This window comes from Colletotrichum karsti (assembly GCF_011947395.1).
Source record: "Colletotrichum karsti strain CkLH20 chromosome Unknown Scaffold22, whole genome shotgun sequence".
Lineage (NCBI taxonomy): Eukaryota > Fungi > Ascomycota > Sordariomycetes > Glomerellales > Glomerellaceae > Colletotrichum > Colletotrichum karsti.
In genome coordinates, this window is record NW_024065922.1 from 117203 (window position 1) to 142227 (window position 25025).

At 53.2% G+C, this 25025-nt stretch overlaps 8 protein-coding genes across 8 annotated transcripts; 4 read left to right on the forward strand and 4 right to left on the reverse strand.

Annotated features, from left to right (window-relative positions):
• Positions 1 to 4943: 4943 nt before the first annotated feature.
• CkaCkLH20_07084 (calpain-like protein) lies at positions 4944 to 8134 on the forward strand (the record flags this gene model as incomplete). The annotated part of the gene is made up of 3 exons (XM_038889801.1): positions 4944 to 5288; positions 5342 to 6156; positions 6220 to 8134. The coding sequence occupies 3 exons, from the start codon at positions 4944 to 4946 to the stop codon at positions 8132 to 8134; spliced, it is 3075 nt and encodes a 1024-aa protein (XP_038744725.1).
• A 312-nt stretch (positions 8135 to 8446) lies between these two features.
• On the reverse strand, positions 8447 to 10225 carry CkaCkLH20_07085 (flavocytochrome c; the record flags this gene model as incomplete). Its single annotated transcript, XM_038889802.1, has 1 exon — positions 8447 to 10225. One exon carries the CDS (start codon positions 10223 to 10225, stop codon positions 8447 to 8449), a length of 1779 nt encoding a protein of 592 aa, XP_038744726.1.
• A 962-nt stretch (positions 10226 to 11187) lies between these two features.
• Positions 11188 to 13972, reverse strand: CkaCkLH20_07086 (mitochondrial aaa; the record flags this gene model as incomplete). Its single annotated transcript, XM_038889803.1, has 3 exons — positions 11188 to 12990; positions 13048 to 13782; positions 13835 to 13972. 3 exons carry the CDS (start codon positions 13970 to 13972, stop codon positions 11188 to 11190), a joined length of 2676 nt encoding a protein of 891 aa, XP_038744727.1.
• A 1169-nt stretch (positions 13973 to 15141) lies between these two features.
• CkaCkLH20_07087 (endoglucanase) lies at positions 15142 to 16128 on the forward strand (the record flags this gene model as incomplete). The annotated part of the gene is made up of 3 exons (XM_038889804.1): positions 15142 to 15277; positions 15333 to 15979; positions 16048 to 16128. The coding sequence occupies 3 exons, from the start codon at positions 15142 to 15144 to the stop codon at positions 16126 to 16128; spliced, it is 864 nt and encodes a 287-aa protein (XP_038744728.1).
• An 861-nt stretch (positions 16129 to 16989) lies between these two features.
• Positions 16990 to 18285, reverse strand: CkaCkLH20_07088 (uncharacterized protein; the record flags this gene model as incomplete). The annotated part of the gene is made up of 1 exon (XM_038889805.1): positions 16990 to 18285. One exon carries the CDS (start codon positions 18283 to 18285, stop codon positions 16990 to 16992), a length of 1296 nt encoding a protein of 431 aa, XP_038744729.1.
• A 798-nt stretch (positions 18286 to 19083) lies between these two features.
• Positions 19084 to 20720, forward strand: CkaCkLH20_07089 (major facilitator superfamily transporter; the record flags this gene model as incomplete). Its single annotated transcript, XM_038889806.1, has 3 exons — positions 19084 to 19405; positions 19462 to 19708; positions 19763 to 20720. The coding sequence occupies 3 exons, from the start codon at positions 19084 to 19086 to the stop codon at positions 20718 to 20720; spliced, it is 1527 nt and encodes a 508-aa protein (XP_038744730.1).
• A 98-nt stretch (positions 20721 to 20818) lies between these two features.
• On the reverse strand, positions 20819 to 22814 carry CkaCkLH20_07090 (ferric reductase like transmembrane component; the record flags this gene model as incomplete). Its single annotated transcript, XM_038889807.1, has 2 exons — positions 20819 to 22523; positions 22660 to 22814. 2 exons carry the CDS (start codon positions 22812 to 22814, stop codon positions 20819 to 20821), a joined length of 1860 nt encoding a protein of 619 aa, XP_038744731.1.
• Positions 22815 to 23954: 1140 nt separating this feature from the next.
• CkaCkLH20_07091 (uncharacterized protein) lies at positions 23955 to 24725 on the forward strand (the record flags this gene model as incomplete). Its single annotated transcript, XM_038889808.1, has 2 exons — positions 23955 to 24359; positions 24480 to 24725. 2 exons carry the CDS (start codon positions 23955 to 23957, stop codon positions 24723 to 24725), a joined length of 651 nt encoding a protein of 216 aa, XP_038744732.1.
• Between the last annotated feature and the right edge of the window lie 300 nt (positions 24726 to 25025).

Sequence of the window (25025 nt, forward strand, 5' to 3'; positions counted from 1 at the left end):
GTCGTTGATACTTGTGACATCTCTTCAATTCGATTCAGTATTCGAATAAGAGTGCGGTGTCTCATGTATGCGATGAACTCGGGATTGCGCATGTTGTATGATAAGGAACTTGGTTGTTGGCGAGCGGGTTATCAACGATGATTGTGAGATGGCACGATGAGAGGAGCTTTTGACAACTTCAACATGAATGTGCTATTGTATATACTATAAGAGCTAGACATCTCCGGTAGCCTTCGTTCTGGTGATTGCGGCATACCAAGGTTCGGCCGGAAGGTTATCCAGATTTACAAAAATGATCGTGGGATATGATCGAGACGAACGGAGATAGCATACCTGCAACATGAGGTTCCGATATACATAGCCCAGCGACCAATGAAGGCACCCAGAACATGGTATAAGCCTTAATTATTGTTGGAAGACATCTTGAACCCAGACTGGATGACCCGTCTGGCTGTCGAAACCAACCCTTTGGTTCCACCCGGATAAGCGTGGCTTCAGTATTCTGCTGGCGGCTTTCTACAAAATAGGTAATTTTGACTAAATTTCTTCACTGGGACAAAGTCACAGGGAATCTTCTTATTGCAAGCTTACTTAATGTCGGATAGGAGAGCCGTGACGAATGAAAGAACAATGATTCTTCTGCGGGCGGTAGGTCTATGGGTCCAGAGATTGTCGTATGCAGGAACCAGCGGACCGTGCCGCGTCGCAGCAAGCCATGAGATGGCAAATTGAGCAAGCGGTATAATGAAATTCGAACGTCCTTGCTGTGTTACACTTCTCCAGCTGCTAGGTGGCCGTGATATATTTCTCCAGCCTAGTTGAATATCTCAACCAACAATCACTCTTCCATCACCACGTGAGAACATCGTTTCAGCGATTTGAACTTAGCCGACAGGGATTATGATTTCAGAACCACGTTCACCTTATGCAAGCTTCTAGACAAGACCAATGTGTTCTCCATATCGCTGGAATCTTGGACGACTTTGCATGTTCCCTAGACACGGCTCTTACACTGGAGATGGCCACTTGGCAAAGACGCTCAGACTGGAGGCACAACAGCCCGACAGCAAAGTATAATTACCAAGAAATAAAGGAGACGAGAGAAAGGAGATACGGGTAAACCGCGACAGCAAGGTTTCTGCAACTTGGATGCTCCCTAACACGTGCGGCGGTTAACCACCTCAAAGGTTCAAGGTGCGGAATCGGAGAAAATGCGGTGAGGTCGGTGAGGTGACGGAGTGTCACGGACTGGGTCCGATAGGCACACTAATTACGGCCTAGACCTCGACCAAATACGGCAACCCTGGCAAATATTGAATCGCGAAAGTAACTCCCTTGCAAGAAATGGTAGCAGGATACTCCGAAACCTTTAGTAACCCCAACAGCGTTCGGAATGCATTTTCAGGGCTGTTTTTGAAGACTCTCCACTGGCGTGTTTCTGATAGTTTGGACGATCAGGGTCCATCCATCCACACGGATCCAGAAGCGTACACTAAATTAGCATCTCACACGTCCCTTTTCTCTCTCTTCGGGCCCTTCAAACTGGCAGAAATTTCGTTCTTCCGTTATCCCGTGGTGGTCATATCGATAGACGACATGAATCAGTGTAGGTCTGAGGATTCCCATCTCCTGCCAATCATTAAGAAATCGCCTCATGTATCTCGAGTATCAGTACCAGAAGATAGGAGACGCTCTCTCTGTGCCATGTACAGTGCATGGCACTTGACTGCAGACTGCCGGGAGCGGATGGGTCGGGCGGGACCCAACACGATGTGATGTGTCGTCGGACCTCGGGCTGATGACAACCAAGGAATTATCCGAATTGCATGGCAGGCTGCTTCGTGTTTGAAGCCTTCCGTTGTCCACGTTGCCAAACAATGCACCCAAGACATGCAGTGCTCTCTACCGAGCCGTGGACGGGTGAGATAGTGTGACCGGGAGTGGTTGGAAGTCAACTTTGGCTCAGTGGGGGACGCACCGTTTTCAGGTTTACGCAAGCCCAACTCACAACTCGCATGCGTCTGTAAGTCAGACGAGTTAAGGCGAACGAAGCTAAACGGTTGTTTCTGAGGCTGAGAAGAGTAGGTTTTGCCTCGAGACGGGAAGCAGTTCGGCCGTCAAGGGACCGATGAGCTGTTCTTTGCAGTGCATGTGCCAGCGAAGGAGAATGGTAACCCGTCGCCATGTGCGCGGTACTTGTTGATTCCACTGCTGACAGACAACGGTCGGGCGCCTAGGATGACTCGTTCAGAGGGTTCAGCACCCTTGCAACCTCCTGCAGATTGCATTGCAGGATGCTGGGGATGGCTTCCAGGGGGTCTACTGGCCTTTGCCATTCTTGTCGACTCGTACAAGCAGTGAGGACGGCATTGGGGGTGATTGGCATGTCAACGATGGTTCGCGTGGACATCCCCGGATTATCGATTATCGTGAGGGAACCATTGGTGTCATCCATCGGGATGTTTATTAGTGGCGTCCAAGCACTGCCTTACAGACACAGACAACCTAAGCCGATTAGTTCAACGGGCAAGTATCAACCTAGCACAACGGGTGTGGTATTGGTCGGGGGCTGTGAAAGTGGCAGTGGCACCTTGATAGGCCCGGTATCTTGTCGTCGGTATCGCTATCGCCAGAATTGTCGGCATCATCTCCAAAGCTGACGGAGAAGTCGCCATGGCATGGCATGCCATGAAAAGTAGGTCATGAAGTGGAAATACCACCATAGTGGAGAGGGCTGATTGCGTGATGTTTGATGTTCGAACAGTGATGGCGCATAAACCAATGGCAAGTGAGGGCGGCAAACTCTGGGCCGGAGCGAGTATATTACGGCTGAAGCTGAGCCTCATGTCGTTATCCGCTCGCATCGCGGGGTTCCCAAGCGCTTGGCCGGCCTGATCGTCAACGGCTCGCTGAAAGAGATTCGTAAGAAGCGGCTCTGCTGACAGGCCGGCGCCGTTAGGACCGGGTCAAGGTCAAGTGATGCAGCTGCCTGGAATTAGTGGTCGGTGTTCAAGGTGAAAGCTAGTAATTGATTCGAGTTTGAGTGAGACGCGGCTTAGGCAGTGATGAGGCAGCCGACCTAGATGAGTGGACAGCGAAGGCTAAACACTGCCGACCTGGCAATACCCTCACTTCTCACATCGTACGGATATTCGTACACCAGCAAGGCATTAGCTGCGAGTTGCGTGCTCGTGGAGTTTGGCCCCCAACGAGCCGTCCCCCGTGCCGTGGACTACCCACCGTGCTTGTCCTTACTGCACGGTACTCGGGGAACACGGCCGACTGTGTTGGAGGCCCATCTTGGCAGGGTTCTCCCCTATCGGCAAGGTCGGCTTACAAGTAAGTGTTGGGATGTTTGTTCGGTGGATGCCACTGGCGGTGGATCGTCGAGGCAAACGTCTGTAAGAACTAGAAGTCTGACCGGGCTGCAGGTAGTGCAGAGCCATGGTTGGAAAGATATTCTATATGTAATTGGCACGACATGGCGCCGGATCCGAGTATCGGAGGAGACATGCAGCAGAACAAAGAGAAGAAGGTAAAGAGGGTGAAGAAGTGACAATCGACAGCGGCAGAACTAGGGTATGCGTGTCTCGTCTTTCGGATGAAGGGGAAGGCCGGAGAGAAGAGCGAAGGAACGAAAAGCAGAGGTTCGCGCCTCCAGCCTGTTCTTCCTGTTCTGGGCGGATAAGCGACCCGGTTAAGGGTCCTTCCTTATCAGCAGAAGATGCTGTATCGGCCAATCGTTAACCCCACACTTAGCGTCTTGGGCTGGATCCCGAACGCCATTAGCTCGACTCGCCCGCTAAAGGCCGCTGACTGGGACCTGAGTTAGGTGCCTTATCGCTAGCGTCTTACCTCACGAGTGCATGATAAGGCCGGCAAGCCATGTACCTGCCGGATAACGAAACATGATGTATCGAGCTGGTCAAGTGTATTCTTTTCTCACCCAAACACCACCAAAAATACATCCAACTTATCACCTTGTTCACTCACCCTCTTCCACCGCCAGAACCTAACGGACGAGACCACGCGGCGCATGTGAGGACGGGACCACTTTATCGACCCCGGAATTCGACCGTTCAACTGCAACCTCTCGACGCCAAGAGAGACAGACCCCTGCCCCGCTCTCGCAGCCTGCCGCCTTCATCCCGTCCACGTCCAGTGTCTTCACAGTTCGCCAACCTGAACAACACCTCAAAGACTCTGCTGCTCCGTACAGATACGGAGTGAGGGACATGGGCCATGTTCCTGGACATTACCGAACGGGCCTGGAAGCACAAGCAGCCTCTCTCCTCTCCCCACCCTCCACTTCCCATGTCGTCGTCTGCCCCCGACAACGCCGCCGCCGCCGCCGCCTCCCCGGACTGCTTGACGCGGACCTGCCGCGCCCCTCGAGGACAATGGGCTTGATCAGACACTCAGAGAGGCAAATCGTCTTTCGCCCACTCGACGCCTGTTCACTGCCTTGATGCGGTGAATCCCCACCCCGTGGCCCTCGGCGTGGCCCCTGTCATGCGGCATTCTTAACTCGACTCGCGCTTGTCAGATCGTCCAGTCCTTCTCGCGAGGCTGCGACTCCGAGTCCAGGTGAGCCCTCCTTGTTCTCCCCGACCACCCCCTTTCACCCCAATCCGTCTTCCTACTTATATGCTCGACCTCTCGTCATCCACGACTCGCGTTCGACTGTGTTCCTGGAGATACCCTCCATATCCTTTCTCTCTCGTTTCCATTCCTGAATCGCCCGTCTGTGCTCTTCCACTGAGCTACTCTCTTCTCCATTTCTTCATAACCCTCCACGTTGCTGACCCGTTCGCCTCAGTCTACTTATCTGCCTCTTTAAATAAGCACCGCCGATTTTCATCTCTTCCTGACTTCTTCTCCACGTTTTGCGACCAATTGGCCTCCTTTGCTGCTAGAGTCCACGCACTCGACCTCCCGCCAACATGCACGGATACAGTTCCTCCGAGGAGTCGGAAGACTACCGCCGTCCAAAACCGGTGCCGGCATCAACGACCACCACTGACAAGAAGACCAAGAAAAAGAAGAAGACACCGCCTCAGCAGTCCATCAACCGTATCTGGAAGCAATTCCAGAACCGCAAGTTCAATAAGGCGCTCGCCGTACTTCCTTTCGACCCTGTCCTACCCCCGGCAAGCGCCGACAAGCCGAACGAGCTTCTGACCGCCGGATACGAGCGTGCTGCCGAGGAATGCCGCCGCAAAGTAAAGAAGATCGTACAAGAGTGCCGGAGAGTGAACATGCGATACCGTGACCCTGGATGGGATTTGGTGAGTGTCAAAGAACGAACGCCTTAAACACAGCCGGTAGCTGACAAGCCAAGGATTGGGATTTGAAGTGGGAAAAAGGTCACTGCTTGAACACCCTCGGCGCCACCAAGTGGCAGCTCTCCCGAACGACCCTCTCCAATCCCAGCGCCTCCGTCCCCAAGGCCGTGAAGCGCGTCCACGAGATTTTCGAAAAGCCCACATTCATGAAGAACCTCGACGGTTGCGATGTCAAACAAGGCAGCCTCGGTGACTGCTGGTTAATGGCCAGTCTGACCGCCCTCGCTAACGTCGAGGGTGGAATGAAGCGCATCTGCGTCGAGTACGATACCCGCATCGGCATTTACGGCTTCGTCTTCTACCGAGACGGAGAATGGATTTACTCCATCATCGACGACAAGCTGTACCTCAAGTCACCCTGCTGGGACTCGCCCAGCATGCAGCGAGATCTCCTGCAGCAGATCGACCGGGAAGACGTCGAGCGCGTATACCGCAAAACGTATCAAACAGGTTCCAAGGCCCTCTTTTTCGCCCAATGCAAAGACCAAAACGAGACATGGGTGCCCCTGCTGGAGAAAGCCTACGCAAAGGCGCATGGAGACTACGCTTCTCTTTCTGGTGGTTGGATCGGCGAGGGATTGGAAGATCTCTCCGGCGGTGTCACCACCGAGCTGCTTACCTCCGACATCCTCGACACGGAGGGGTTCTGGGAGAACGAGCTCTCCAAGGTCAACGAGGAGTTTCTCTTCGGTTGCTCTACTGGTCTCCTCGACGGGGGCTACGGCGAAAGAGACGGTATCTCCGAGGGCCACGCATACGTTATCATGGAGGCTCGAACCCTCAAGTCTGGCGAGCGTCTGATCAAGCTGAGGTAAGATATTCGCCCGCCCAATTGCACGAATTCAGGAACTATGTGATTGACCAATTGGTACAGAAACCCTTGGGGCAAGGTTCGCAAAGGCTTGTGGGAGGGTGCTTGGTCTGACGGATCCAAGGAGTGGACCCCTGAAGTGACCGAAGAACTCGGCCACCATTTCGGCAACGACTCTGTTTTCTGGATCAACTACGAGGACTTCCTCAGCAAATATCAGCACATCGACAGGACCCGCCTTTTCCGAGACCCTTCTTGGCGATGCACTCAGCGATGGATCGGCGTCGAAGTTCCCTGGAAGAGTCACTTCAACGAGAAGTTCCAAGTCAAGCTGTCCAAAGACGGACCGCTCGTCTTAGTTCTTTCTCAGCTCGATACCAGATATTTCAAAGGACTCCAAGGGCAGTACACCTTCCGCATTCACTTCCGCATCCATGAGCGCAGTCGTCCCGGTGCCGAAGACTACATTGTTCGCTCTCATGGCAACTATCTCATGGAACGATCTGTAGCCATTGAGCTCCCCGACATGCCTGCGGGCGAGTACAGCATCTTCTTGAGCGTCACCGGCGAAAGAGACAACAGTCTGCCTTCAGTGGAAGACGTTGTCAAACGCGAATGCCGGTCGCGCGTGGAAAACGAGAAGCTCGTCCAAATCGGCGCAGCTTATGACCTCGCGCACAGCAAAGGCACAGCTCATCTCGAAGAGGTCGCCAGGCTACGAAAGCTCAAGGAGCAACAGAGAGCCTCGGACTCCCGTAGGCAAGAGCGCCGCAAGCTCTGGGAGAGACGCCATCTGAACCGAGAAATTTCTAAGAAGCAAACCAAGAAGAACACCGATAAGCGCGACCGCAGAATCGCAAAGGCCGAGGCCGAGGCCAGGGCCGCTCAGGCAGCTCAGAAGGCCGAGGCTGAAGCCAAGATGAAGGCTGAGGCAGAAGCCATGGCCGCTGAGGTAGCTCAGAAGGCACGCGAAACCACCAAGGGCAACGAGGAAGACGAGAAAAAGAAGCAAGACGAGGCAGCGAAAAAGGAAGACGAAGATTCCAAGAATGAAGTCGTCCAGACCGAGGCCGCTAAGGAGGAGCCCAAGGAGGACCCCAAGGAGGACAAGTCAGACGACAAGGCGACCGGTTCCTCCGATGCAAAAGATGACTCTGCAGTCGAGACCAAGACTCCAGACGAGCAGTCCAAGACCGACCATCAGGATGGTTCCAAGAACGACTCGAAACAGGAGTCCAAGGATGAAGCCGAACAAGATGCCAACATCGACACCAATGGCGAGACAAAGGCCGACGACGAGAAGGAGGAGGATACCACGGAGGCTCAAAACTCAGAAACGGTTGAGGAAACCGCCGTCCAACCTGCGCCTCCCCCGCAACCAGCACCAGTGTACGACGACGTCGACGATTCTTCGGATTCGCCAATTGAGGATTGGGAAGAGCTTTACAGTGATGATGACATGGTTCGTAAGCCACGTCTTACTCCTGCAGGCCCTCCCAAGACTCATGATGAACGCTACGAATCTGAAGAAGAGGGCCTGCCAGACCCCTGGAATGCAATTTGCATCGTTGGCGTTCGCATATACTCTCAGGACGATGATCTCGAGCTTCGGGTTGTCATGGAGGGAGGCGAGCTACTCGAAGGCGGCATGGGAAAGAAAGGCGAGGCCGACCTTGACAATGCCCAGGTCAACGCTGGTGGTGAGCGAGAGAAGAAAGACGTCGAAGAGAAGTCTGATGAGACAATTGAGCCTGTCAAGGTCAACGACGACAATATTGAGAAGAAGGACGAAGTGAAAGAGACGGCCGTGGCGACGAAATACGAACCGACCGACGCAAGCAAGGAGTCAAGCGAAGATTCCAAGTCGGACAAGAGCGTCGACTCGACCGAGTATGACAAGTTAGACTCCGGTGCCACCACTCCAGAAGTCATCACACCAGAGCCGACACCTCTTGAGACGAACAGAGAGTTGTGCTAGATGAGCATTAGAATGCACCGACTGATGACGTAAATGACGGTAGACGATATAGTAGAGGAGATGACGCCCTGTTGATGTATGGTTTTGCTTTGAGGCGTTGGAGCTGTAGTTGTTGTTGGACTCGAGACCGATGAGTTGCATTCAAATGATAGATCGCGCCACATCTTGATCAATCCTGTCGAATTATTTAAATAGGGTCATTAGGTACACGATAGGGACCCAGTCATGTCCGCTCTGTTAAGCTGGCCTCGCTATAGATGGCAATGCATAGTTCACATCTTAACAAAACCGAAATATTTCTCACAAGCCTCCTCAAATCTGTCCATTGCCAACGACATGGTTAACAGCAATGAAGCCATGCGTCATTGCCGGTCCCAACGTCGACCCTGCCCCCAAGTACGTCCGTCCCATGATACTCGCAGCCGTATTTCCAATAGCATACAGTCCAGGTATGAACCCGCCATCGTTCTTCAGCACCCTCTGATGTTCATCCGTCAGCAGTCCTCCCTTCGTGCCCAGGTCTCCGGGCCAGACCTCGATAGCGTAGAAAGGCGCCCTATTCAAAGGGCCCATATTTGGATTTACACCTCCAGCATGAGGGTCTCCGAAGAAGTTGTCGTACGCATTACCTCCCTTCCCGAACTCTTCGTCAACGCCGCTCTTGCACATCTCATTGTACCTCTGTACCGTGCCCTCCAACCCCTTCACGTCGACTCCTATCTTGGCGGCCAGAGCCCCCACTGACTCGGCAGCAAATATCTTTCCCTCCTCAATCGCTCTCCTTGGGATCTGTCGGGCGAAGAGGCTGGTGCCGAGCATATACCGGTTCCGATGATTGCTGTCCATTATCAACCACGCAGGAAGAGCCTTGACCACCTTGTTTCGCTCGTACTGATCGTGTCCGGCGTCGGTATACGACTGTGCTTCGTTCATGAAGCGTTTGCCGGCGGAATCAACAATGATACAATGCGGGCGACAGCGTTCCATCAACGCGAAGTGAGGTTTTCCCGTGACGACGTCGAATATGGTCGGACCCCACCACGCATCGTCCATGAGTGCCGTCGCTGCGCCGAGCTTGACACCAGCAAGCACCGCATCGCCCGTGTCTCCTTTCGGGGAGAGGGTCCAGGCTGTGCTGGCCGGCGAGGGGAGGTGTTTCTCCCTCAGAGCGCGGTTGTGTGCGAAGCCGCCTGCTGCGAGGATCACGCCTCGCGATGCGATGATGCTGTGTTCCCCAGAAGGTGTTTCTACTTTTGCGCCAGTCACTCTGCCGGAGGGTGAAGTTGTGAGGGAGTCGAGAGACGTGGACAGGCGGATGTCAGTGGGAAGAGAGTCCTTGGTATTGAGGTATAGCAGTTGAGCGACTAGACCGTGGCCCATTGATGTTGGTTTCTGGCCTAAGATCATCTTGATGATGAGCGGGATGACTGCTCGGGTTGATCGAGCAAAGGCTTGCAGCGAGGATGACATGCGGGTGATCACCGCTGCGTCGTTCGTGTAGAAGGCCACAGGCGAGTTCGGAGGTGGTAGAGCATCTTGCCATTTTTTGCTGAGCTTCTTCTTGTTGAACACCTCCGTCTCAATCGTTCTTCCTCCACCTTTGCCCATGGCGCCTTTCATGCGTGGGTAGTAGTCCGGATAGCCCTTGCTGAAGTGGAATCTGAAGCCTTGGTCTTGGAGAAACCTGATCATCTCAAGGCCGTTATCGACGTATGCACGTCGGCGAACCATCGACGAAGCTGGCCCTGCATCCCCGACAGCTTCATCAAAATAGGCCAGAGCATCTTCCTTGGAGTCTTTGACGTTAGAAATGGGGTTGCAGGGAATCCAAAGACCGCCTCCTGAGATGGCTGAGGCGCCGCCTACGGTGGGTTGCTTCTCGATGACGGCGACACGTAGATTTTGGGATCTGGCGCGGAGAGCGGCCGTCAGAGCGCCGGCTCCGCTGCCTACGATTAGGATGTCGACATGTTCGCTGGAGCTTGGTGGAGGGTGGTACGTGGAGGAGCGCCGGTGAGCTTTCTGAGTTGCTGGATATCGCGAGTGGCGGAGGACTCCCACGCCCCTGAGCACCAGACCTCTGCGCAACATACTGGCTTGGTTGAATCCGAAAAACAAGAGAAGATTGAATCTAAGGATTGCATGGTTAGGAGGGGCCTTTGGAATGTTCGGCTACGTCTATTTGAATCTTATCAGCTTGGCATCTGGCCTGTGATTCTTCGCTCCAGATAAGTGCTATACATCCTGGCATCCCTTGGCGATGGCGAAGTGATAGATCCTACAGACTTCACGAGGACAACAATGGATGATTTCCATTGGTTTTAGTAAAGTAACTTCGGTGTGAATTCCTTCACACAATCAAGCTAGGGGGCTGATACCGGGGTGTCGGGACGAACGATGTCTAGGGCCACATGTCGTCGGAAGAGTTTCTTGAGAGGTAGCTCGAATGATTGGGTTTGAATGACGGACTCTCGGGGGCCTAACTTGATGAAGTCGAGTGTTAAATGGCGGATGGCCGGGATCATGGTAGCATGGTGTTGAGCTTCCATAGCGTTAGCGGGCGAAGCGTGGTCTGCTCCGCGGAATCCACGCTCTCCATGAAGGTATCTTGGCAACTACCGATACGCTACAACCTTAACGTCCTCAACTTTTGATTTCACCGGAAAGACGGGCTGGTGATGATACCGACATTAGTGATCGCAGTGTGAGCTGGACCTGGCCTGTCTTGCGTCATGTGAATGGCCTGGAACCTATGTGTCGAGCTCTTTAGTGAACGACAAGATGGTCAAGATACCAGGGTCACGTAACGCCACGATACTCGAACGATATTATGCGAGAGAACATGGGTCAATTAGTGGGACGTGGTCTTCGTCAATGCTTTTCTACAGCAAGTTCATAGGGTGAATGATAGTGAGTCTTGCATCTGAAGTAAGGGTGTTTTCACAATCTTGCCTGGACCTGGCTACTGATAAAGAAAGACTTGACGAAGATCAGACTTCAGAGATTCTTCCAACGACATCCAACATACCACGTCCAACACCACGCATGCCAGATCACACGGGAACCTGCACATCCACGAATGAATCCTCCGTCTCCGTACGCTGCTCTGCGCCCAGAGTTTCCATGCCTTCCAGAGCCGCTGGATCATGCTCTGTTGCGAACTTGCGTATTTCAGCAAGTATAGCCGAAGACGTGCTTGGGCGGACCTTCTTTAGGGCTTCCCTGAATAGAGCCTGCGTCAACAGCCTCTTTCCCTTGTTATCGCCGTCTGCCACAGTGGTGTTGCACGCTATGACGGCTTGGAGACAGAGTGTGCGGATGTCTTCCCCCGAGAAGCGCCATGTGAAGTGTGATAAGTGAAGGTGACTGATATCTGAATGGAGAATTTCGCCTCGCAGCATGATGCGGAAGTGTTCTGTCCTCACTTGTGAGGATGGGAGTCCCATGTGGATGCGATTAGGAGCGCGGCGAAGGAGACCTGGGTGAACTGCGCCAGGTGAGTTGGTCGACAGGATGATCAAAGGCCCATCTTTAGACTTGCATGCTCGGTCTATCTCGGCCAGCGTTTCTCGATACTCAAACTCATGGTTCTTGTCGTCTGACGCAAGCAGCAACTCTGCGTTGTCAATGAAGATGATGCATGGGGCTAGCAATCTTCCCAGGTTGAAGAGCCCGCTCACGTCTGTTGGATCCCCATCGCCAAAACGGATGAGAATGACATTGGACCCAGACTCTCGGGCTAAGACTTGAGCGAGATGCGACTTTCCGGTCCCGGGAGGGCCGTACAGCAGTACGCCCCCGACATGGTAGCGTTGCAAGACCCCATAGGACGATGATGATGCCGCAGCGGCGTTGTGCCTAGATACGATGCTCTTGACGGCGTCTTCGACTTTCGAATCCATCGCAATATCGCTCCAGCCAAGCTCTGCATCTTTGGGAGCGACCAGAAAAGACAGCCACTGTCGCTCGCGACCATGGATATACCATGGACCGCTCAGTCGTTGCTCTCGACGGAGGACCTGGCGAATGACCTTTTGTACGGCAGGCGAAAACTTTCTCCATTCCTTAGCGAGGGGCTTCTCGATTAAGTAGTCGACGTCGGTGCGGGGGTCCAGTTGAAGTCTAGGGGCAGAGGGAGGAGTTGGGCGAGAGGTAAGATTGCTTCCTCCATTCGCATTTCCAGCGGGAGGTTGTGCCTGTACTGGTGCATGTGTAGGCAAAGAAGCCGACTTGAGAGGCGTGTCTTTCGTGTGAAAGTCCTTCCATGACCGGATGTTGTCCAGATATTCAGCGTAGCCCAAAACGGCGCGCCTAATTCGATCCTCGCTGAGCGGTTGGCCGATGTTTTGGAGCAGCCCCCTTAGAAGGTCGTATCTGACCGAGGTTTTCGCGAACAATCCATTTGAAGCACCGTAGAAGTGCCATTTGTCATGTGGAACCAATAAATGGCTGTCCAAATCGAGCGAGTTGTCCCGACGCATCATCCTCTGCAAAGCCCTGATGTTACGAGACAGCAGTTCGAGTTTGCCATCCTTTTTTATCAAGGCTTCCTGCCTGGTGCATCGAATAGGTGTCACTTCCATGAAACGTGCGAACGCAGTGGGAAGCTGCTCGCGAGAGGGTCGAGGTACGCCTGGCTCGTACGTGGGGTTACACGGGCCGGACTCCGTAGTGACGATGAGAAGAATCTTGTCTGGGTAGGGAAAGTCGGATATCGCTCGTCGCAAGTCCGCCAAGAGTGATGGCTGGAGGAAATTGCGGCCTATGAACAGATGAACGATGAGGGGTTGGATCCGAGTAATGGTCGCCTTCTTCGCGTATGGAGCACGCAGAAGTACAGACAGAGGAATGATTTCCTGGAGAAACCAGCCGTTAGCAGGAGTCACTACAAAGTGGGAGTGACCTAGACGTACTTCATGGGAAGCCACACTCTGCGTGTCCTCTTCTTCCAATTCAGAACGATCAGAAGCCGAGTCTTCATCCGCTGAAGGCTCACCTGCGGGAGGCTCATCTGCAGGCGAAACAATATCCACTGCAACTACGGGGGAATGATGCCCTCCATTGCCTTTCATCGGCAGCGGCGGCGGCGGCGGTGGTGGTAGAGTAGGAGAAGGCGGTCCTCTTCTAAGCAGAACATCGAGGTAGTTGCCTCGAAAGTCGTTATCTCCAGAAGCACCAGAACTATCGCTGCATATGCTACACCCACCCTGTTCTGGCAGTGCGTAGATATCCGCCAGGTCTTCGAGGTCGTCTTGGGTGAGAGTTATCAGATCGCTGCCGGACACCATTGCAAGCTGCTTCACGACCTCCCTGAGGAACGTGGCAGTTGATTCAACCGCTGCAGACATGTAACTTTGAAGCCGAACGATACTTTGATTGAACTTGACGCCGCTGTGGGCAATGCCATCAATCTCGGTGTCGGGATCTCTGCGAAACAAGCCCATCAATGGCTCGAACACGACAGCAGCCACTTGATATGTTGGCGTGGGCATGTGAATGTACTCCATATCCTCGTCATCGTCGGACTCTCGCTCCGTGTCGTTATAGGGAGGGTATCGTAGAACAAGCGGATCGTAAAGCTTACCCCACTGGTTGGACGTGATCACGCAGTGGTCGAGGAGCCATTGGGGAAAGTCGATGACTTGATGCTGCCAGAGTCTGGGTCAATAAAAGCGCAAAGTCGTCAAGAGAGGAACTCACAAATTGATCTCCTTCAGAAGAAGATGGGGCTTGCGGATCTGCGTTGTACTGGGGCGATGAAGACAATGAATGGGAACGGATCTTGTCATCTCCTTCCTTAGGGAAGCCGACAACGTCGTCGTTCTTGACGTCAGCCATGTTGGTGAGACTACGCAAATTGTTCCGTGAGAGCAAGGATCACCACATTCTCACGAGGTGAGAGCGTTAAATATCAAGAGAGCAGTAACAGACAAAGCTATGACACAGATGCATCTTGAGGCTCATAACACATGTATGTCGAGTACTTTTACCCCGCTCGGCATCCGGTTCTCACTGCATCATCTCATGCTGTCTCACAGAAGAAGTTACGGGCGTGTTTCTTGCCGATTGGACATGTCTTTTCGTTTGAGAAACGGTTGGCCATCACGATCAGGCAGCAGATCATCAAGATGCCGCGTGCCGTGCCTGTCCCGACGCGGGCATGGTTGATCGGCTACTCTACCCAGAGCACCGCGTCTTCTGTGAGAGCCAGAACGAAGATGCCTGCTTGGATGTGAGACAAACGTCGGCCTCCGATGACCGTGAGTCATCGTGCAACGTGAGTGACTGCTGTAGACGCATACTGAATCTCATGTTGGTGATGCTCTTTACAACGCGGAGATGGATGACCTCACCTGAAATCAGGGACGGGATGGCAGTTCTGGATCATTGATAGTCCGTCGCCAAGGAATTTGAGGCTGGAATGTGAGGCTTCCACGTTCTCGCCTCATTTGCGTGGCTGGTGAATACGAATCCCAAAAATAAACACTGCGTCAATGGCGTCAATCCGCCAATCTTACGGATAATCCAGGATGTCTCTCACCAAGATTGCGCTCCAAGAGTCCACTTGGTGGCTTGTCCTCTTGGGAACGCCCCTGGTCGTATCCAATAACGGTTAGCAAACACTGCCCCTATTCCTTTTTCTGTGGATCTGTCGAAGATTCATTTGCGGCTGACTCTTTGCCCAGCGTCTGGGCTGCCGGTTGTTGGACCTTGGCCTGGCCGCCAGGCGTTTCTAGGTCCAAGCTGAGGTTGCAACGTGGATGGTGGATGGCGGCCCGGTGGGTGGGTGGTGTTTTGTTTTTCATTTCCCAGGTTTCCTTCACTTCGACGTCCACCCGATACTCACGCAACCTTTTTTTCCCCGTTCGTGGCATATTTCGTCACTTTGCGTGTCCTGGGGTATCGATGCTTCTGGGTTCGTTTTATAGTTTCTTAATGATTTTCTGACTTCGTCATTCGCTATTCTTGTGCTATACACGCCGCATACACTCATTACACGCGCGACAATGGCGTTCAGATTGTCGCCTATTTTGGTCGCCATTTTGGCGACATTTCAATTTGGACCTGCAGCTGCAGCAGACGGAGATATCAACCTCTGCGGCCAATCCGACCACTGGAATTCCACCGAGGTTCCTTACTCTTGTGGGTTACTCTCAAATGTCATCGTGAAGGAATTCTTTACTGACGTCCGCCACAGTCAACAACAATGCTTGGGGCAACGATAGCTCGGGGTACCAGTGCATGGCCGTGCATGATGGCGGTCGCAGCTTTGATGTCACCTACAAGTGGACAGGCGACGCCTCTCTCGTCAAGGGCTTCCCCTACCTGAAGGCTCACCCATCAAGACTGCCCGTACAGCTGTGGAACGTCTCGCGACTGCAGTTCACTGCCGACTGGAAGACTTACGTCAAGGGCAAGGAGAATGCCAGCCCCGATGAGATGGCCAAGGCGTTCGACGACATCAACCTCTATGCCAACGTCGCCGTGGATATGTTCCTGTCCGACAACATCACCAACTCCACCGGCCTTAATGCGCCCTTCGAGATTATGATCTGGCCGTGGTGGGTGCCCACCGTCAAGCCCCTCGGTTGGGCAGAGTCCACACCAGACAAGGACACTGTCACCATCGACGGAAACCAATTTTCCCTGTATCACGGCTGGAACGACGGTGGACAGCACGTCTTCTCATGGCTGTCTCGCAAGAACATGACCAAGACCGATGCCGATTACAGCCCCTTGTTGAAGTACATCTGGCAGAAGGGCATGCTTTCCGGCGCTCTGTATCTTGGTCAACTGGAAATGGGGTCTGAGATCAAGCACGCGGGAGAGGAGGTCCACTTCGAGGTCAGCAACTACAACTTAAGCATCGTCAGACAGGGCGACCCGGAAGACATTACGACAACGTCAACCAGCTCGTCGGCAAGGACGTCAAAGACCCCCACACCTACAACAACGATTCCTTCGGAGATGATTGTCTCCGCGACCAGCTCTAGCACACCTACTGCCACCAACGCCGCATCTCCCATGAGGTTAATGGAAATAATGCCTTGGTCTCTTGCGTTCGCGGCCGTATTTTATAATTACTAGTTTTAATGTTGAGCATAGAATATAGACACGCCTTTTCATTCACTTGCCAGCCCCCAAACCCGGCGATGTCCATCCGCACTGGTGGATTTGACAGTCATATCTGGAACTGGCCATGAATCACGCTCGTCGTCGGGATGGATGTTTCAACGATGACGAAGTGAATGTAGTTCAACTCCAGGCCATTATCATCTATATAAAAAAGGATCTGTCGCCATCTCTGGACCCAACTCAGCCAGACAATCACCACATAATATCACCCACCTTGTATCCCGCATAAGACTCAGCCCAATCTCACAACCTATGTCATCAAACAGAAAGATGGAAAAGCCACAAAACTACCGCGGCACTGGGATTCATAAGTGCCTGTGCCCCTCGTGCGACTGCAAGTCGCTCGTTCCCAAATACGGACAGGTTTGCCAATGGTGCATAGATGCTGGGCATTACGCCATCTGATACTGTTGTGGCAAAGTAATGGATTGGATAGAGAAGTAATACCAACAACACAGTATTCGATACATAAGATTATGTGATCTCAAGTGATATATGCCGCGAGCAAAGCGTTGTGGCTGCAACTAGCCTCAATCATATGATGAACAAGGCTTGCTCATGTGCATTTCCTGGAAGACAGGATCTAAAGGTTTTTGTTCAATTGATGTCAGGAGCCTCACAGAGTCTTTACGTGTCTCCTGGCGAGCTGTGTATTCCCGAGTTTCCAGTCCTGATTCAGGACAGCTAAAGCGCCCATCGACATGACGGAATCTTGTAGGTTATTCTTGAAGCGACATAGCCTTATAGTCAAAGACTGTGTCGTGGCTACTGTCGAGCTCTTCCCAGTACTCCGGCCCCGATGATACGACCGTGAGGTCCTCTAGCCCCCATTTCTTGGCTTCAGCAACCTCAGAGGCGAATAACTCCAGTTCCTCTTTTGTGGTCTCCGGTGATCGTATGAGACGCAATTTCCTTAGCGATGGAGGTAAAGACTGCACCAACCCCGTTGGCCCCAAACCAAAGCTGCGCACATCGGTGGTAAGGGACTCGAGGCCGGTCAGCGTATCCAGCGGTACCTTGACTCTGGAGGTCCCGGATCTTCGATTCCACCCGAAGCAGACGGTCAGGCTCTTGAGAGTCCTGGAGTGCTTTGAGAGGGCGGCAATCACACTAGCCAAGTCTTCAGGCTGGCCACGCCAGATCGTGAACTCAATTCGAGTCAGTTTCTCCATGCCCCGGATGACAGACTCCAGCCTCGAGGGCGTGATGGGGCAACGTAGAATACAGAGGCTCGTGAGACTTTCCGGAAGCGTCTGACTGGGGTAGTTGAAGTCGCACATGAACAACCGAAGCTTTGCGAGATTTGGTGCTCGATCCAGGACGTGATCGAGCTCGGCTATTCTCCATCCCGCCTGCACAAGATAGAGGTACTCGAGATGATCGAAACTGACATGCTTCGTGTCACCGTGTTCGGGGAGGAGGCATTCGAACGCGGGCCGGTAGATTCCTCGCAGCTGGCAAAACTCCAGCTCCACGCTTTGGACGCGGCGTGCCTGGAACATGGCGAGTTCGACAAGTATATCCGTATTCCAGGTATATTCGTTCCAGGTCTCGCGCAAGTAAACCCTCAGCTTCTTCGCGACATCAGAAACAAAGGCGACATCTTCGGCGGGAATGGTTTGAGGAGGCGTTCCTCCAGGGACCCATTTCGTCTCGATTGTGAGACGTCTTGTGTACCCTGCGCAATGAGGTCGAGACTTCCAACACCTCAATAAAGATGTGAGAGGCTTCGCTGTTGCTTCAGGGATATAGACGAATTCGTAGAGAAGTGGCTCAACCAAATCGTGAAGTGCGCGACTGGTACGGCAAAGCTTAGCCATGGTAGACAACCCTTGATTTACCCGTTTGGTATTGAAGGATGGCTCGGCATCTTCAAACCGGAACCGATACGGTCCTGGGTTCGACTCCGTCAACTCGGAGAGAATCTGGTTCACTAGCTCCTGCGGCAGGTCGAGTAACGAAGTCGTCGCCGCGTTACCCTCAACTTGTGGCGTCGGTCTGTCTCCGATCCCCATATCGACAGACCTTGCAGGTCTGTGTCGAGGTCGATTGAAAATATTAGCAAACATCATGTTTCCCGTCAATGAAATCCGAGGTATCAAGTTGACGTTGCTTCAAGCAAGGGGATGTAGAGTTTTACAAGCAGCAAGTTGTTGCCTAGAGGTAGGATCACATGGCCGCTTTCAAGTGGAGAGGCGTCAGGAGATTGTGTCGCCGTTGGCTTACGGGGGGTGGATAATTGGCCGACAATGCATGCTTGGCAGCGCAGGGTTAACGTTGGTGCAACAGGGGATGGCCAGCCTGATTTGCAGGACGGCAATCAGAAGCGGATGATGATGGCTATCCATGATGGAAAACACAGCACGATGTTGGGAAGTTGGATATTGCAGTGAATCATCGGCTAGACGGAGTGCTAAAGATTTCCAGAATGGAGCACGATCTTGACACAATCTATTGCAACTCAGACATGCCCCGAGGGCCTCAGTGAAGTATGCAGCAGCAGCAATACACGAAGCAATCGTGACAACGAGTGATGCGAACCGAAGTCTAAAGCTGGAAAGGGGGTGAAGTCCAAATCATTCAAAAATGGTTTGTCGATGCAAGTGACTTTATTTCTTAATGAGTCTAGTTCGTCTCATAATTGATCGTCTCCATGCATCTTCCCTGTGAAGCGCCACGGACAGCTACCTTATGCTTAGTCATTCTCCCCAGCAAAGAGAATCCCGAAATGCCCCGCGCCCCGGAGCTTCGGGGCGGATTCATTCGCGTGTCAACTCCATCAAACCCCAGATTCACCACGCGACCGGTGGATCATGTCGACTTCCGTCGTCCCCGGGGACGAAAACGATACCTCCAATGATCACGCGGTTCTTGAGTCTCCGCGCAAGTCGCACAAAGCGGGTGTCGGCGCACTCCTCGCCCTGGTGCTACTCGTCAATCTTGCTGCGAGCTTGTACCAGCTTCCCCTGAACAGAGTCGTTGAGCGGCGTCTTTGCCGGGAGTATTACTTATCGACGGATCCTTCAGTCATTGATCAGGACGGAAATGTCGACGAGGGACTTTGCAAGATCGATGGCGTCCAGCAGCGCTTGGCCTGGATTCAGGGCACTATGGAAACGGCGTGGATTGTTGGAGGTACCCATTGGGTCCACGAGCGATGCACTGAAGATCTTGGCTGACGTTGCGATTAGATTTTGTCATGACGATTCCCTTAGGATTCCTCGCTGAACGTTACGGTCGGCGGACCATCCTTTGTTTGAATCTTGTGCCTCGAATCGTCATGCCGGCATGGGCCGTTATTGTTGGTCATTTCGAACAGACTCTGCCCACCAAAGCCATTGTCGCGTCTCCTTTCCTGTCCGTTCTGGGTGGCGATTGCGTTTTCAACTCAATTACATATGCGATAGCATCTGGCATGACCGATGATCACGTTCTAAGGTATGTAGGATCTTCCGAACCGATGGGTATCATCATTCTGACTGGGTGGTAAAGGGCAACCTACTTTGGCTGGATGAGCTCCGTCTCTTACGTCGTCGCTCTGCTTGGACCTGCCCTAGCATCAGCCACGATGAGTCTTCTCCTATGGTTGCCTTTCTGGATTGGTATATGCCTCTTGTTGTTAGCCATCCCGACCATCTCCCTGCTCGAGAACACCTCAAGTACCCAACCTCCATCCTCCCGAGCAGGTCACGGTGATGAGCAGTCACGGCCCCTTCTTTCCTCCCCAATCTTGAAGGCCCAAGACGCGAATCCCTCGCTATTCAGATCTATTTTCCAACGCTTCGGTGTCTTGCGGTCTATCGTCACAAGTCACCCACGAAACATGACCCTCCTTCTCATCAGCTTCGTCTTGACTTCCCTTGCCAGCTCTGATACGAAGCTTTTGGTTCAGTACATCTCGAAGCGATACCATTGGACATTCGCCTCCACCGGGTACTTGCTCTCAGCCAAAGCTGTGGTCAACTTCACGCTTCTGACGGTTATCATTCCGGCACTACTGCGCTCTCGGCGGAGGAGGTCCCGACATGATCCGCCAGAGCTGGCTAGCCATCGAATGAACATGCACTACGCCAACGTCTGTCTCATTGTTTCTATTCTCGGCGCTCTGGCCATTGCTCTTGCTGCAAAGATATGGATGCTAGTCCCATCCTTGTTCCTTTACGCACTTGGCTCTGCCCTTCCAGTCTTCACCTTGTCATTGCTGAAGTCACCGTTCATTGCCCCGAAGCGGAACGAACATCAAACGGACTCAGTCGATCCCGAGTCCCACATATTCTCCATCGTGATGATGGTAAAGACATCGGGATCGTTACTTGGCGCGCCGTTGATGATGGTTCTTTGGGTTAGAGGCATTGCCGTAGGCGGTGCTGCCTTGGGAATACCCTACTTTGTCTCTGCAAGCTGCTATCTCGCAGCGGTCTTGGTGCTTGGTAAAATCCAAACCCAATGACGACCCGATTCTTCTTTAGACTTGCCAAACCATCTTGTTATCTAGGCGCCATTGAGAATATGTCACCTCTATCTGCTACCTCTTTCCACTATACAATTCTAGAAGCCGTACTGTTCCGCGTGTAGACAAATCCCCTGCGCGCCTGTGCCCTTGTGTACGGCTCTCTCGTCGGACAGACGACTCACGAAGTTCCTGACCGTCGCCACGAGTGGCGAGCCTCCGCAAACAACCACCAAGGATTCGCCGCCAGCGGCTTCCACGGGGCTTCGAATGAACTCCTCAACATCCGGACGAGTGGTTAGAAACTGAATCTCGGCGTCACCGTTACCCTCCCGCCGGTTCGCTGCTGGGTTGGCGCCGCTAGCCTCAACGTCGACGTCGAATCGATTCTTCTCTGAGAGACCGTCATCGACGTAACTCTCTGCGGATGCAACAGACGCACGCTTGACGTTCATGGATCGGGCAAGTGCAGCCGGCGTGGCTATACCCGGATCGCCAGTCACCGCGATTTGTACTGACAATTCTAACCCGAGTTTCTTCTGTTCTACCTGCGCAATCAGTGCGCGAAGCCGCTCGAAGTAAAACTCGATCTCGTCGGAATGCTTTGCCATCAAGAGAAAGTCAATCCGCGTGACACAACTCGCTTTACTCGATGCGACGACGCCCTCAAGAAGCGACAGTGTGTAAGAAGCGCCGGTAGAAGCTGCGATGAGCACAAGGGTCTCATAGTGATTACATGCTGGAGGGTGTCCGTATGGGCCCATGACGAATGCTGTCAACGTCTTGGACTCGTTGCCTGCTTGTGAGGCATAGCGATGGAGTCGGCGGGAGAAGCCGGAGTGCTTTCTAACGACTAGGTTGATACGACAGCTTTTGCCAGAGTTGTCGGTGTCTCGAATGCCGGCAACCGTGTACGGATGGGTTTGCGTCGGCCCAACCCCAGGCAGCCAGAGGTAGATATGCTGACCGGCACGCCAGTTGAAGCCCACGTTTTCGATCGTGAGCACCGTCGTCTGCAATCCAAGCGCCCGAACACTGGCAGGGTGGCCAAGTCGTCGGCCCACGCCCGTCTTGAGCTTGAAGTTGTTGCGAATCAGCTGCATTGTCCTGCCCAGGCGATCCGAAGCGAGAGCGGCGACGGAAATCCAGACAACAGACTGCGCGTAGGCAGGTACGTGGACATAGACCAGCCACAGAAATACGATGGCACTGATGACATGCTGGGCGACGAAGAACTCGTAGGAGATGTTGCGGAGCGGGCCTAGCGAGATGAGAAATGACCAGAGGAGGACAGCCCAGGCCGCGAAGCCGTAGCGGATCATCGGCATGCTCATCTGCATCTCGACCAAGTCGGCTTGCACCCATTCGGTATAGAAGTAGAAGCCGTGTACTGTAGCTGTGACCAGCATGGTGCGGGCTACCCAACGGTGAAGCCAGTTGAGGCGCTCGTGGCCTGCGCCAACAATGAGGCCCAGTATGCTGAACTTGGAAGCGAGTAGATATACCAGTGGCACTTGCATGGTGGTAATCCAGGCGTTACGGAAGCCAATACGCTCCCAGAAGTATGCGTCTTTGACACTAGTCTCGGATGCCATCATGTACGCAATAACAGCCCAATAGACCAGGAGGACAAGAGACCGTCCCAGCGGTGGTGGGCTTATCCAGGAAATCCACGCCGCGCGTAGTTGCAGTTGCGGATAGCTCATCTCCCGTAAAATCGCTGTCGACGTCGCAAACATCCGCTGGAAGCCGTTGCTTGGTCGAGTAGGGTGCTTGACGGAAGCAGTCGCGCTACGACGGATTCTAACAGAAGGTAGAGTCAGCAAGAAGATACCAAGACGGCAACAGGAAGGCTTTCGTTTGGTGGGAGGTTTTGATTATGCGAAGCCATCTGTTGGGAGAGAACAACATGGAAGGAAAGATGCGATAGCACAATTACCTTTCGTGCGACTGATACAGGTTGAGAGCCCGCAAGATGGCGATGCTGCCAAGCACACCTGCGATAATGATCCAAAAGTCACGAGCCAGCTCCATGTTGGTTGACTGGAACATGTTCATGCCCATGGACATACCGCCCATACTGCTCATGTCCATGATGGCGACCAGGAGGGCTTGTCCCTCAAAGATGGACGATACAGGTGAGAGGACTCAAGTTCACCAATGTGAACGAAATAGTATTAAGAGTTCGATCGGGGCCGGCCGAGTTGTGAAAACAAACGTTTGATGCAAAAGAACGAAGACTAAGTGCCAATAAACATACGACTAGCATCAAAGCTTCGCAGGGGGAATGTCCCGTCTTACAAAGTACTGAAGGCCTGATCAACTGTCGAAACCCGCGGCATTGCTCTCCCGCGAAGCTTGCCTCAGAAGAAGTGCTGGGCAAGTTGCTTCCATTACTGTTACACGATTTCGTTCCTCATGTTTTACCATTCGCGGCCCACTCACACCCTCACCGGCACTTTCCAACCGCCTAAATAGGTTTCCATCCGCCATAGTGAGAAGGAGGCATATTGATCGGCTCAGAGTGCCGGAGACAGGGATAAGTGATCGATCTAGAATTTCACCGAGGAGCACCAGGTGTTGTGAGTTGGCGTTTACAGCACATCACGCACGTCAGTATGGGCGCTAACCCGAAAACAGCGGCAAGGAGAGGGAGTTTCGTCGCAACTTGGACCTCAAACCAGTGGCGCCAAAACAAGCTCAATTCTGCTCGTCTGCAAAGTAACCTTCACTAATAACCTCATGACAGCCCAAACCCTGCATCGACGTTCCTCGTAGTGCGAACGAGAGGAACCGCTTCTCTTGCTTCGGGAACTCGTCGCCGGAGGATTCTCAGAAGAAGAGGCTGCAATAACCCCTCAACCCCATGATGGCTGCTGAAACGCACTCAATGTTGCGCCCACCACGTACCGGCTACTGAGCGGGAAACGAGCTGGCTTCACCAAACACTCTCAGAACATTGATCGAGTTCCTGACAAGTCACAACCCTCAACACCACCCCTGGCTGGCCATTTAAGTCAGTGCAGTACCCGCGTGTGACACTGGCTCATTCTATCGGTGCGTTTCTCATCAACTAACAGACTTTTCGGCTTCCTACGTTTCTCGGTATATCCTGCGCGTTAGACCCTAATATCACAACACTGAGGCTGGATCTCACTGCTATTCTTACCTTCATCCCCCCTAATAATCGACCTCTTGCACCACAGGCTTATAATAAGCCGTTGCTTCTTCACCATGGCTCCCCTCCGATCCGTCGTCGCCGCTGCCCTGCTCCTGGTGTCCGCCGCTCAAGCGCACTTCAAACTGAACGCTCCGCCGACGATTGGCTTTAGCGATGATGACGAAGGCAAAGCCCCCTGCGGAAGCTTTACTCCCGACTTCACCAAGAACAATGTGACGGACTTTCACGTTGACGGCGAGGCCGTCGCGTTGCTTTTGGCTCATCCCACGGCCAATTGGCTGTTCCGCGGTACCCTCGACAAGACGGCTGGTGGAAATTGGAAGCAGCTCTTCCCTATCGTTCAGCAGACAGGTCTCGGAGACTTTTGCGAACCTTCTGTGACAGCGCCCGCCAGCTGGGTAGGCAAGATGGGCGTCTTGAGCGTCGTCGCTGATGGTCCTGATGGGCTGCTCTACCAGGTTGGTTCCCATGCCGATTTATGACCCTGCGAGGACCGGAAGACCAGTGCATCATGTCACTACGCCCCCTCTTTCGGTACTTCAAAACACACTTACTCGTTGTTGCTAACCATGTTCAAGTGCTCCGCAGTCAACTTCGTCTCTGGTGCCGGCACCAAACCCGCGTCTTGCAAGAACGCCACGACGGTCACGGCCACCTTCACCACAGACTCGAAGCTCACAGCACTACTTGCCAACGGGACTGGAAGTTCCACTCAGCCATCGACATCGGCGAGTGCTGCCGCGCCAGTCAACCGTGCTGCTGTCTCATTGGGTGGCCTCTTCGTGGTTGGAGGCGCTGCCGTCGTAGGCTCGGCGCTGCTGTAAATCCGATCTGGCCTGGGGGCATCGGGCGAAGGCGGGAAACATTTGGAGTGGTATCTAGGTGTAACGAATGTTGCTAGCATTTGTTTTCTTCACAAAACCACGTTCATTGAAGAAACGTTCTTGTTGCTCGTGCATGAAAGTGATTTCAGGGGCTGCTGTATGAGACGGCGAGCTTATCGATAATGATAAGATATCACACGATAACCAATCTTATCGATAAGCCGGTCGCAGCACGAATCAAATGCGACCGTTCTCAGATGATTCCCCACTGTTTGCGGCGAGAAATGAGAATTGTGATCT